Source organism: Neomonachus schauinslandi, chromosome 9, assembly GCF_002201575.2.
Source record: "Neomonachus schauinslandi chromosome 9, ASM220157v2, whole genome shotgun sequence".
Classification (NCBI taxonomy): Eukaryota; Metazoa; Chordata; class Mammalia; order Carnivora; family Phocidae; genus Neomonachus; species Neomonachus schauinslandi.
Genome location: NC_058411.1, coordinates 138181565 through 138195025, shown reverse-complemented (window position 1 = coordinate 138195025; position 13461 = coordinate 138181565). Strand labels below are relative to the sequence as shown.

Genomic DNA, 13461 nt, shown 5'->3' with positions numbered 1-13461 from the left:
TCCTTCTCCGACACCCCGACTTCCTGTGCTCCTTCTCCGACACCCTGACTTCCTGTGCTCCTTCTCCGACACCCTGACTTCCTGTGTTCCTCTGACACCCCGACTTCCTGTGTGTCTTCTCCCGACACACCTTTCGGGGCACGTTAGTTGTCAGGATGCTTAGCTTAAGCAAACTGGATAGGCATGTTTTTCCCCCTTTCCCAACTCTTGGCTTTCATTTGTTCTGTGGTTGGCCTCATTCTCTGGCCGTGAGGAAGTGGCCACCAGGAGCCCCAGGCTTGTCCCCTGCCAGCTTGGTTACCCTATCAGAAAAGAGCCTTTTGTCAACAGGGTTCCGGCAAAAGTGCAGGCCTGGGTCACATGACCACCTCTGAGCCAATCACAGAGGGGCTCGGAGACGATAAGCCGGGACTCCGGGTCCACTCTAGAGACGGCTGGGTGGGCCGGGGGAATCAGCCCCACCCCAAACATATGGTCTAAGAATTGGGGAGGGGAGGGTAGTTTTCCAAGGCAAAACTGAGGGGCTGCTTCCTCCCAGAAATTGGGAGGGGGCTACTGGGCCAGTAGAAAGAGCAGCTGCTCCCTCCAGGGTGGCTGGGTTCACCCAGACTGTCAGGGCGGGTGGTGTGGAGGGAAGGGATGCCGTACCTGGGGCCCTGGGGCCCTGGGGCGCCGGGGCCCAGGCTGGGGCCCACACCAGGGACCTCTCTCCCCTTGCAGTCCATCTCGGGTTTTGCACACAGCTGCTTCCAGTATGCCATCCAGAAGAAGTGGCCGCTGTACATGAGCACCAAGAACACCATCCTGAAAGCCTACGACGGGCGCTTCAAGGACATCTTCCAGGAGATCTTTGAGAAGTAACAGCCTCTCCCTTTATCGCTCCCTCAGGATTTCACAGCCTTCCTTGCCTGTCCCCCCAGCCCCCAGCCTACAGGGTGGTCACTGTCCCAGTGCATTTGACTCAGCCCTGAGCTTGGGGGGAGATCCGCAACCTGTCAGCCTCCCGCCCTCTCCCCACAACAGGCCCTTGTGCTTCCAGGCACTATAAGACCGACTTTGACAAGAATAAGATCTGGTATGAGCACCGGCTTATTGACGACATGGTGGCTCAGGTCCTCAAGTCTTCCGGCGGCTTCGTGTGGGCCTGCAAGAACTACGACGGAGATGTGCAGTCGGATATCCTGGCGCAGGGTACGCTGGGAGCACCGCTCTCCAGGGGCTGGGCTGTTGGTCTTTTCTGGCTGGGGGACTTTTCAGACCCTTTTCATAGAAAACTTTTCTAGTGTGGCCTGCTGACTCATTGCAGGGTTCCCCGTGGACAGCAGGGGGCAGGAGCTCTCCGGCATCTGAGTGAGGAAGGCTTCCCAAATTAGGTTTGGACTGGTGTATTACTAAGGCTACTGTTACAGAGAAGGGAGAACATAGAAACTCAAGTCCTTTTTTTTTTTTAGTTTTTTTTTGGTAAAGATTTTATTTATTTGACAGAGAGAGACACAGCGAAAGAGGGAACACAAGCAGGGGGAGTGGGAGAGGGAGAAGCAGGCTTCCTGCGGAGCAGGGAGCCCGATGCGGGGCTCGATCCCAGGACCCCAAGATCATGACCTGAGCCGAAGGCAGACGCTTAATGACTGAGCCACCCAGGCGCCCCAGGAATTCAAGTTCTAAAGGGCTAGGTGTGTCAGCTTTGAGGTTGTTCCTGCCTGTGGGCCGAGTCCCTGTGGCTCCAGGTTTGGCTCCAGGAGGAAAATGGGATTGAGCACAATTGGGTGCTTTTTGAACAACAGAGAATTCATTTTGCACAGTAAATCTGTTGGATGTAGGAGAATATTGGGGAAGGTGGCAAAGCCCCACGCCCTAGAGTGTCCCGTGAGACAAATTGGATTGCGGCAGGAGCATGGCTGAGGCCATTAGAGAGGTAGCTGTGAGAACTCGCCCATTTGTGCTGGGAACGAGAGCAGGAAAGGCGGTGAGAGTAGACAACATGTGAAGTACGGAGAGGGAGGAAAAACAGTGTGCCATGAGATGGGGTGAAGTCTAGCTCCTGATACGGAGGAAAGTGAAGTCCACCCCAGGTTGTGAGGAAAAGACCTAGGGTCCTGATGTTTTATAAAAACCTTTGGCTTTATTTCAGTAAGTGCAGTGGTGATCCTCTCACTAGAACAATTCCTATCTAGGATGGAAAGATGAAAAGCCATAGCAGACCAGAGAAAGGCATGAAAGTTACCCTTAAGTAATAAGGAATTGGTGAGCGTGAGGGTCCGGTAACCATGGAGAAGAGACCCTCTCCCCCTGCCCCAGCTGCAGACATTCTTAGACAACTAATTTTTTTTCTTTTCTTTTTTTAAAGATTTTATTTATTTATTTGAGAGAAAGTGAGAGAGTACAAGCAGGGTAGGGGGAGAGGAGATGAGTAGAGGGAGAGGGAGAAGCAGCCTTCCCACTGAGCAGAGAGCCTGACACTGGGCTCGATCCCAGGGTCCTGGGATTGTGATCTGAGCCAAAGGCAGACACTTAACCAGCCGAGCCACCCAGGTGCCCCTTAGACAAGTAATTTTCTTATAGAAGTTTTTCACTTTTTTGGAACACCTAGGTAGCTACCCAGATATATGTTCACAGGCTGACGAATGCCACCTTTGAATGCCCCCTGCCCTGTGCTGGGCTCTGGAGACCCGGGACAAGGGTAGACAAGCCGGAAACGGTGGCTGTCCTCCCAGGCACAGTTGGGGCTTGTGAGCTGAGAGGCAGCTCATGAGCAGGAGGGCAGGTGGGTGAGGGTTGGTGTTGGCACTGAAAGGAGAGTCTTCCCTCTTCAGGCTTTGGCTCCCTTGGCCTGATGACGTCTGTGCTGGTCTGCCCGGATGGGAAGACCATCGAGGCTGAGGCTGCTCATGGAACGGTCACCCGCCATTATCGGGAGCACCAGAAGGTGAGTGGTAGGGACTGTGGTCGCGTGCCCATCTACCCCAGGGGCTCAGAACCCATTGGCGCGGAAGACTGGGAGGATGGGTCTGGCTTGTCAGTCTAGGGGTGGGCAGCTGCGTCCAGGTGGCCCCCTTGTCAGCTGCTTTGGCTCCTAATGCCTCTGTGACCCTGCCCCGCAGGGCCGGCCCACCAGCACGAACCCCATTGCCAGCATCTTTGCCTGGACACGTGGCCTGGAGCACCGGGGGAAGCTGGACGGGAACCAGGACCTCATCAGGTGAGCCGAGAGGGCGGGGGGCCTGAGCTGGCCCAGGGCAGGTGCTGGGCCCCGGCTCTGTGAGCTGGGGCCTCACTCTGCCCCGCCGCCTGCAGGTTTGCACAGACCCTGGAGAAAGTGTGTGTCCAGACTGTGGAGAGCGGAGCCATGACCAAGGACCTGGCAGGCTGCATCCATGGCCTCAGCAAGTGCGTGGCCTGTGGCAGAGGGCGGGGCTGGCCTTCGCGGACCTCGGGGCCGGGTGGGAAGAAGCCAGAGGCTCCTTAGAGGCCCCTCCGGGATCCGCTTCGCTGCCAAGGGCCTGAGGTGGGACAGGTCCACAGCCCTGAGGCCCGGTGCGTTGGTCCCCATTCCCAGGGCTAGCGGGCTGGCCACTCAGGGCCTTGCCATCCCCTTCCCTACGAGTTCCTGCTGAACTTGCTGCGGCCCTTGGCCGTGGGCTCCCGGCAGCCTGTGACCGGTAGCCTGGGTGCGCGGCTCCCCACGGGCACGGGGGTCGGGGGGCAGCCACTCGGGGGCCCGAGCTCGGGCTCTGCCCTGGAAGGGCCCGGCTGGAGGCGCTCCTCACGCGAACCGTGTTCCCTCGGCAGTGTGAAGCTGAACGAGCACTTCCTGAACACGTCGGACTTCCTGGACACCATCAAGAACAACCTGGACAAGGCCCTGGGCCAGTAGGGGGGCAGGAGCGCGGCCCGGTGGCTGTGGCGGGCGGGCCGGGCCGAGCAAGCCGCGGGCCGCAGGGGAGCCCCTCCTCAGGCCTTTCTAGGGGACGTTTTTTATATGAGCAAGATGTTTTTAAAAGTATCTGTGTTTCCCCTCATGGTGATGTGAGGCAGGAACAGCGTTTTACCTCAGCCAGTCAGTGTGTTTTGCATACTGTAATTTATATTGCCCTTGGAACACATGGTGCCATATTTAGCTACTAAAAAGTTCTTCACAAAACCGTCTGCTGTGTTTGTGCCCCAGGGAAGGAGGCTGCGCAGCTAGGGCCCCAGAGAGAGAGGGCCTCAAGGACTGGCGGATTCTCCCCGGGACAGACTGGGACGCCGCAGGCCTGGGTCCCCGGCCGCCATCAGTCAGGGCCCACCGTGAGGGGAGGGGAGTGGGCAGCACTGGGAGCGTCCGAACTGCACGGGAGCCGCCTGACGGGCACCGGGACTCCCGGTGTGCGGGCCTGTGGGCTCCCTGAGATTACCTAGCACAATCCCGTTCCTATATCCTCCTGTCCATTTCAGGGTTGCTATCACTTCTCATAGATTCTGGTTTTTTGCTTTGTTGGTTCTAACCTTCTCAACATCTCCAGACCTCTCTCTCTGCCCTTTTCTGGGTCTTCAAAGTGGATCCCACACAGCAGCTGCCCCTCTGTCCTGTCCATGGCTGCCTGGGGCTGGGGGCTTGGGGCTGGGACTGGGACTGGGGCTGGGGCTGGGACTGGGGCCCAGACTTGGGTTCATCTTCACTGTTCTTTGGCGAAAAAGTAAGATTACAAAGTTGCTTTAAAGCTAAATAGATCCAATTGAAAGGGCTGTCTTTTACGCAGGGATTGTATTCTACTTTTGGTGTTTACGTGTCCAGGGGAAGAGCTGTACCATCTTCACTTGATACAGTAAATACTCGGCAACCCAGTTTCGGGGGGGGACTCTCATGGCTTCTGAGACTGGACAGTTGGGACCTCGGGAGCTTGGAGATGGGCTGTGGCCACCACTCACTCTGGTGGCCTCCATCTGGCCGAGGGACAACTTACTCCCTTCGCTCATCACACTGAACTCCTAGGGCGGCAGGAAGAAAAGCTGGTGTGCTGGTTCTGCTTAGGCCCAACTCCTGGGGCGAAGCTCAGGGTTTCTGGGCCCTTCTTAAGGGCTGGCAACCTCTGAAGGGCAGTGTGGCATCGTGAACTGGCTTCTGTCCTGGTGCCCTGTTGGTGGGTCAGCAGGGGAAGCGGTTTTTCTCTGCAGTTGGTGGGAATTCTGGGGCCTGGGCTGGAGCCCTTCCCTCTTGGGGGGCTCGGAGCAGCTCCCCCGTAGGTGCCTGGCCCTGCAGGTGGCCATTCCCATGCAAAGGATGGTCTGGGTTTCTTCCCCTCCTTGGAGAGTGACGCCTCCGCGGGGTTGGGAAGCCTCGTTGGGAGTCCCTTGTGGGGGACGGTGAGGACCAAGTCCTCAAGAACCAGGGGAAGAAGCACTCACAGTCACCTCGCTAAAGAATATTCATTTATTTATAATTATTGCTAAGTAAACTTCTCTTTTAAACGGGAACATAAAAACACAGTAGGGCTTTGCACAAGTGGAATTTCTAAACAGTTGGTTTGTATACATGTCAAAATAAGTTAGGATGGAATTTGTCCAGGAGTTTCCAAGTCACCCAAGAGGCCGCGTGCGCGCCTCTCTTGAAAGGTTGGGGGAGGGGTGAGGACAGGAGCCTTGCGGAGACCACCCCCCCAGCTCAAATGTGTGAGTTGTGCTGTTTCCTTCTCTTAGCTTTGCCCGGGTCCAAGGCACAGGGCAGGGGGGCGTTCAAGTATCGAACCTCGCAGAGGGCCGGTGCTGATGGTGGGGCTGGGGGAGGAAAGGGGAGCCCCACCCTGGGGGCCAGCCCTTCTCCCTTGGGTTTCCACGACCAAGGCCACTGCACTGGCAGGAAAGAGGAGGAGGAGGAGGTACAGGGTTCTTTTTGGTACCAGGGGAGAAAGACATTGTGGGAAGAGGTAGTTTGCAGGGGGTGAGGCTTCTGCTCAGCAGGAGAAAATGTCTTCTACAGTGACGGGGTCACTGCCACCTGAGGGTCATCATGGCGGGCACCTGGGGGGGCGGGGGGGGGCGCCTCGGGGTTCTGGAGGGGAAAGGCTCCTGTGAGCCCCCAGCCCTCTGGTCTGCTGCCTCTTAGCGTGAGTGAGCTTTAGCAGAGAAGGAAGGGGCACCTGGCTGCCTGATCCCGAGGTCATCTTGTCCTCCCCTCGGTCCTGATCACAGCCATCCTGTAGCCTGGCTTGGTCCTTCACTAAGGATACAGCTTTGGGGGCGGCTGCATTTCCAGCTGATTCCCCCCCCACCCCCCACCCCGCCTGTTACCCCTCCTTTCCTGGTTTCTGGGCTGAAGTTGGTGGCTTCACCTCCTTCGCGCCTTTGGGGACAGCCCTGCCTGCCCCTCCCCACCGAGGCCTCAGGAGGCGAGTGGGCAGGAGTCTGGGTGCCCTAGCGTTCCTGAATGTGCCCTTTCGTTGCCCCGGGCCTGTCTTGGGGTCCCGGGGCAGGAGGGGGCGTGGGGACAGAGGCTGGGAGAGCAGGCGAGCCAGGCAGCAGGCCGCGGGCTGAGCGAGTCACCGGCCACAGGGGCGGTGCAGGCCCCCCCCCCGCCCCCCCTCCCCCGCCAGGGCCTGTCTGGCTCTGCCCCCCGCCCCGGCCCCTCCGCCCCTGGGCCAGGCCTGAGCCCTGCCCGGCCAGCCGCTCGAGGTTGGGGAGGCATGAAGCACGCACAGCACACGAGGGAGCTTCCGTTTGGAAAAAGAAAATGATCTCCATCAGAAAAGAATAGGCGACGCAGAATTGGAAAGAAAAACAAAAATAAATTACCTTCAAAATACCCCTTTTGCTCAAAAAAATTTTTTTTTCTCTATGGTCTTCATTTTCTTTTTAACTATGTTGCTCTTCATGGGAACCTGTTGACTCTTGGCTGTCCACTTCCTCAACATGGATACTTGTTAATAATACAACACTCCAGCCACCCCCCAGGTGGTCCTTGGCCTCCTCTGAGGACAGCCCCTCTCGGTCCCCTGCCCCTCACTCGAGGGGCTTCCGGCTGTCTTAGCGTGTGCCCAGCGAAAGGCACGTCCCAGCTCTGCTCACGTCGGGGGACCCTGGTGCGGTGGCCCGTTCAACAAAGAACTGGATGACATCTGTTGAAATCCACTTTAGGGACACCCACTTTCAAACTGCTGGAAGGTGGGGGCCTTCGGGGGGTTGGCTGGAGAGGGCACTAGCTGGGGGCTGGGCTACACCCCGCTTTCCTGAGGCCAGGACCGGGGCTGCATGCATGCCTGGCTCCCGGAGAGCTCGGGAGGCACCAGGAGGTAGAAGAAGAGGGCCCTGCCTGGCTGTTGATGAACAGGGTGGGGAAGGGGGCTCTGGGGCCTGGGCGTTTTCCAGCCCAGGGAAGGGGGTGGGGGGGGGGGGGGGGGGCGGCGCAGTGCTGACCAGCACAGGAACTCAAACATCCCTTAGAGGCAGGAGTTGGTCCAGAGCGGAAGCAAGGCCAGGCTCAAGTTATGTCTTCCTCCAGTGCCAGGGCCCTTCTGCCAGGCCTGGAGAGACCTGAGGACCTGTGCCCTTGTGACCTGGCCCCAGATGGCCCCCACCAGCATTTCTCCCACTCTCCCGCAGCAGCAGGCCAAGGAGACCCAGAGCTGGGCCTTCTGTGCTCTCCTTCCTTCCCCAGCTGCCTGGGGCCTGTGCCTGGTTCACAGCTGAGGCTAGTAGTAGTCTCCATTTGGTCGAAAAGTCCCTAGTGGTGCAAACGACTCGGTGGGGGCGGGGGGGGGGGCTCGGGACAGTGGGGCAGTAGCTTCTGGGCCGCGGCAGGTGCAGCCCGCAGCAGCGGGGTCTCCCCCCACGTCCCACGCCCTCCCCGCCCCTGCTGGGCGGCCCAGCTGGCGCTATAGCACGTTGTAGTAGGCCATCTCCTTCATGGCCTGTCCGGTGAGGACGCTGGCCTCAGCGCTGCTGTCCACCCCGGCGTAGGCGTAGGCGTTCTCGAAGTCCTCCATCTCCTGCTGGCCGTCAAGCTCGGAGGGGTCAGTGCCTGTCAGCTCCATCATGGGGTCTGCAAGAGAGGGGCACAGTTAGGCCCGGATGCCGCCTCCTGGGAAGAGCCAGTCCCTTCTACACGGAAGCAGAGGACCTTTCTCAAGAGAGGACTTCCTAGTCATTGCTTCCAGAGGATTCTCCGCTGCCTCTCTTCCTTCCTGTGCCGGGAAGGCCCAGGCTCCTGTGGCTTCTCAGAGGGGTCAGCAGACCTGAGCGCTAAAGCTGTGTGTGTTGGGGAAGGTGGGGGGAGCAGTGCAGGCCTGGCCTTGAACTCTTGTTTGCCCTCCCAAGTCAGCCCTCCTATGCATCCTCTGCAGTGTTTTGCATTGGCCCCCTTGGCCACATGAAAGCCTGCTGCTGTACGTCATGTTTCTGCAGCACCACTCTCTTAGCATGTGAACTATGGAACTGCCCACACACCGTCTCCTGAATGCTCACGGCAATCCCGTGCAGGAGGTCAAAAGGAAGTTCAGAGAAGTTAATCCACTTGCCAAAGGGCGCCCAGCAAGTGCGTTGTTTTGGCCCACTGTGCTGTTCTGCCTCAAAGGGCGGGAGGGAGCCCTTTCTAACCTCTGGCTTCCTACCAGCCTTAGCGCTTTAGACCGGCTTTGCCCAGTGGTCTCCTTAGGCCTTGCTCTTCGAGGACAAACACCCAAGGTAGGTCAACAGAGATGCATGAGGCAAAAACTCCAAGAGGCCTCTCGTAATTTTATCAATTTGAAATCTTACTGTGAAGTTCTTAGCGTCAGAACAAAAGCCAGGTGGAAAGCTCCACAGAGGAGGCCCAGGGCTGCCTTCCATCCGAGGGAGGGAGGGAAGCCCCGGGGATGATCTGGGGACCCTGGGAAGCTGGCTGGCAAGGACTGTGGCTGAGCCCCAGTGTGTGTTCTGCCCCCGTGCACCTAGGAGAAGTGATGTGTTTTGGGGAGAAACAGACCCCAGTCAAGGGGGTGGTCCTGACAAGTCTAAGGCAGGGTTTTGGCACTACCAACATTTGGGGCCATGATTCTTTCCTGTGGGGGGCGCTTAGGATGTGCGCGGTAGGACGGCTAGCAGTTTCCCTGGTCTCTACCGGCGTCACTCCAGGAACAACAATCCCAAACGTCTCTAGACTTGGCCAAATGTCCCCAGGGGGCAAACTCACCCCCAGTAAGAACCAGTGGTCTAAAGGCAATTCTACCCCTTGCCAACGAGTGGGTCAGGAATGAATTCAGGCCAGTGAATCATGACAGGTCTGCTTGTGAATTCTTTGAATTCACACGATTCTCACTGGTTTTTATAGAGCAAAGGGAAGAGGCTCTTACTGTCCCACTGGCTGTGCACAAGCCCTGAGCAGCACACCGCCCTGAAGAACAATGGCAGCCATCTTGTGACCATGAGGAAAACCAGAGCTAACGCTGTGAACAGACGGAGGGAGCCTCACCCTGGTGTCATTGTTGAGGGGCTGACTCAGCCAACTCTGAAGATGGCCTGGATTTCAAGTCCTTTCTGAATCTATTTCATTATTGTTTAACGAGCTGGGGGGGGGGTCTATTACTCATCTGACAAACTGTGAGTCTTTCTGACTTTATAAAACAAGGTTGGCTGTTCCAACTCCTAAAGATACTAGGCTGTTCCTTCCTCAAATCCTAGGGCCATACCTTCAAAGGATACAGTTCACTAAACACTAAAACAAGCTAATAGTGTACCATTTTTTACAAGGACATTGATCCACCTCCCAGATTTATTAGATGGTTCCATCTAGAATGTACGCTGCCTTCCTCCTGCATAAGTGTGAAGCCTGAGCTTTTCAGACCAAGGTTATATGCGAGAGGCGGATTGGCTTGGGTCCCAGCCATTCAGGTGCCAATCACTCTTTTACTGTCTGTCATCTGGTGCAGTCAGGAAGAAAGCAGTCCTCTGCAGCCCTGGTTACTGACCTCAGACAGAAAGAGCGTGTGCCTTCACCACCCCCTGGGAGCAAGGTGTGCAGGGACAGCTGTTTCCAAAAGGACAAGTTCTGCTCTGGTCCCTCCTGGTGGGTTAGGTACATGGCGGGTCTGCTAGACTGTGGCTGTCAAACCCTACTGCACATAGAATGATCTAAAGTGCTTTAAAGTGCTGATCCTAGGCCACATGCCAGATCAATTACATCTGACTCTCTGGGGCTGAGACTCAGGCATCAGCATTTTATTTTATTTTATTTTATTTATTTATTTATTTTTTTAAAGATTTTATTTATTTGACAGAGAGAGATACAGCGAGAGAGGGAACACAAGCAGGGGGAGTGGGAGAGGGAGAAGCAGGCTTCCCGCGGAGCAGGGAGCCCGATGTGGGGCTCGATCCCAGGACCCTGGGACCATGACCTGAGCCGAAGGCAGGCGCTTAACGACTGAGCCACCCAGGCGCCCCAGGCATCAGCATTTTAAAAATTCCCCAGGTGCTTTCGATGCGTAGCCAAGTTTGAGAACCAGACCTTTAGAGTCTAGATCAAAGGCTCTCAAAGTGCGGTCCCTGATCAGCAGCTTTGGCATCCCCTGAGAACTTGCTGGAAATGCAAATTCTGCAACCCTACCCCAGACCTACAGATTCAGATGCCCCAGGGGTGGAGCCCTGCCATTTGTTTTAACAGATTTCCAGGTGATTCCAATGCATGCCAAAGTTTGAAACCACCACTCTAGTCCCATGCCTCTAAAACTCTACTGTGCAAACAGATCGCCCTGGGATCTTTTTTGAAGTGCAGATTCTGATTCAGGAGGTGTGGGGTAGGGCTGAGTCAGCAGTTCTAGCAAGATCCCAAATGATCCTGATACTGTTGGTTCTCGTACCACATTTTGAGTTGGAAGGGGCTGCAGAGAGCACCTCTATGCAGCTAATGGGGTTGCATCCTTGCTCACAAGAACGGAAAACCGAGGACACCCGTTTCTGCCAGAAAACCCAGGCCATTCACTGGTGAGCTGCTGCAAAACCAAAGCAGGGTGCCTGCAGCCATCCCCCAACATCTGATTGACTGCTAGCGAGTAACGTCATGCAGGCAGGTCCACTCACCCGTATTGTTCCCTCTGCTACTTTGTCTGAGAAGACATGCCAGACAGTCAACTAGCTCCAGACCGTTCAGGGAGCCTTCCTGAGGTGCCATCAGCTCTTTCTTCCAGGAGAATCTCTTAAGTCCCTCCTCCCCTCAATACGGCAAGAGAGACTAACGGTCTTCCACGACTGACGAGTGTGGAGGGCACAGGATATCGCTCACACTTAGGGATGTTATAAGCTACCAACCGCAGAGGTGAGGCCCCTCCCCTGAGTGCGTGGCCTACACTGTCTTTGGCGAGCACTGTGAAGAGTGTGACGGACTGCATTACACTTTTTGCTTTGGCCGCTGGGAAGCTCAGAGCTCCCCCGGGCTGTCCACAGACCCTCCCATGGTACAGTTGGGATCGACCTCACCCGGCTTCCCTCATCTCTCCAGCCTGCCCTTTTCCCTTTTGTTACTTCCTTTCCCAGCCAACCATTTCTTTTAAATGTCACTGTCATAGTCATAAAAGTGTCTGTCCTCCCCCGCCCCCCATGCCCAGGTGCTGTGATCTTCCCTGAGTTACCTAACTTCTCTGGCCTTTAGTTTCTGCATCTGTAAGATGGGGATAATTAGCAGAGCCAACCTCACTGTGGGGAGCACGTGAGTTAATAAAGGCCTGGCACACAGTCTGCACTTGATCATTATTAGTTAGGATTTTTATTTCTTACTGTTTACGTGAGCCCGCTGAAGTCCTCTGAGGAACATAAATGCCCCATCGTCAGCACCAGGACCACCTTCCAGGGTACCTCCCCCCTAGCCCGGAGCCCACCCCAGTGAGGTCTCAGGCCTGGCCAGCCTCCCCCCGGGCCCTGACTGGACAGGAGGCTCCTGAGTGTGCCGTGACAGGACCACTCCTGCGCCGTCCGCTGTGCGTGGCCCACCCACCTTGGCTGTCTAGGCCGATGTCCATGACACCATGCTTGACCTTCATGTGCCGGCTCAGGTTGCCCTTGAGGTTAAACTTGCTGGAGCAGTAGGGGCACTTGAAGGGCTTGCTGCCCGCGTGCAGGTGCATGTGGCCCAGCAGGTTGTACATGCGGTTGAAGGACTTCCCACACACCTGGAACACACCAACTCGGCATCAGGAGCTCTTGGGGAGCCTGCCCTCCCTGAACCCTCAGCCCACTCCCACCTCCCTGCTGGGGCTCGAATCCCATTCGCTATGGACAGCACTCACTCTGTCCTTTCCTAGGTGACCCCAGAGGCCCGAGAGCCAAAGACCCAAGCCAACTCTTGCTGGCCGCTGTTCCACTCTCCCCGAGCTGGAGTTACCAAAAACCCAGGGCTGGGCTCTCCGACCACACTGAGTCCCATGCCTGGGCTTTTCCCCTCTGGCTGTGCAGGGACCTTCACCCCGTCCCCAACTTCCAAAAAATACCACCTCAACAGCGTATGAGCTCTGAACACCACGGCCCACAGCACCCCACCCACCCCACCGAGCCCGGGCGTTTTCACCCCCGAACTGGGTTCCCCTGCTTGCCCTGGCCAGGCCGGCTCCGGGCAGGTGTTAGCGGCTGCAGTCATGCCGACCTGGGGCCACCCGGGGGGACGTCCTGCCTGGGGGCCCTGACAGCCTGGTACCTTGCATTTGAATGGCTTCACAGGCGAGTGTACAATCATGTGGGTCTTGAGGGTCTGCTTCTGCACGAAGGTCTTAAAGCAGATGTGGCACTGGTAGGGCCGGACGCTGGTGTGGATCAGCATGTGCCGCTTCATGTTTGCCTGCAGGGTGAACTCCCGGCCGCACACCTCGCACTTGAACTCCTTCACGCCCTGGCGGGAGGAGGGGCGGGAGGGGTGATGGTCAGGCCACACGACGGGCACAGCTCCTGGAAGTGTGTGTGTGTGTGTGGGGGGGGGGCGGCCACAGTATCTGAATGTACGCACAGCTTCTAGAAAGCGACTTCCTGGGGGTGGGTTCCGGACGGGTACCCCTTGAGGAAAGCCTCTGGGAGAATGTTGGGGCGGGGCCACTGACTCCAGGAAGCCTTCTAGTTCCTACCCACACACCTGCTGTCTCCTGCCCACCTGGGCAGGTGTACCTCTAGGTTTGTACCAGCGCACCAAGGCAAATGTGTTCATTCATTCATTCGTTCATCCATCCATCCATCCATCCATCCAGCAACCTGAGACAAGCCCAGCACCACGCCAGGCACCAGGGATCTGTGGCCAAGATGAGAGCCACAGCCTGGAGGACTGTCCTCAGGTCAAGGGCACAGCTATGTGTTTTTCCCCTCAGTGGTCCTTCTGGTTCACGGACCCCTTTGAGATTAAAAGTGTGGACACTCCAGGAAAAATGACACTTGGATCTGAATACAAGAGTCTCAAACCTCCGGAGCCCATCCACTTGACCCCTTGAGAGTTTTCCGAGCTTCCCTGGTAATAAGAACCAACCACCTTGTTGCACATAC

General features: G+C 56.9%; 2 protein-coding genes across 2 annotated transcripts in view; one reads left to right on the top strand and one right to left on the bottom strand.

The window, feature by feature from the left end:
• The window catches only part of IDH2 (isocitrate dehydrogenase (NADP(+)) 2), a 16000-nt gene extending 11555 nt beyond the window's left edge, over positions 1–4445 (top strand). The window contains exons 6-11 of the mRNA XM_021680544.1: positions 721–857; positions 1040–1191; positions 2814–2926; positions 3102–3199; positions 3295–3387; positions 3790–4445. Of these exons, the coding sequence (XP_021536219.1) occupies positions 721–857; positions 1040–1191; positions 2814–2926; positions 3102–3199; positions 3295–3387; positions 3790–3874 (678 nt within the window). The 3' untranslated portion in view covers positions 3875–4445. The remainder of the gene's footprint in view (positions 1–720; positions 858–1039; positions 1192–2813; positions 2927–3101; positions 3200–3294; positions 3388–3789) is intronic.
• Positions 4446–7755: 3310 nt separating this feature from the next.
• ZNF710 (zinc finger protein 710) overlaps positions 7756–13461 on the bottom strand; it is a 61700-nt gene continuing 55994 nt past the window's right edge. The window contains exons 3-5 of the mRNA XM_021680543.1: positions 12632–12823; positions 11936–12110; positions 7756–8014 (exon numbers count right to left, since the gene is read on the bottom strand). Coding sequence (XP_021536218.1) covers positions 7848–8014; positions 11936–12110; positions 12632–12823 — 534 coding nt within the window. The 3' untranslated portion in view covers positions 7756–7847. The remainder of the gene's footprint in view (positions 8015–11935; positions 12111–12631; positions 12824–13461) is intronic.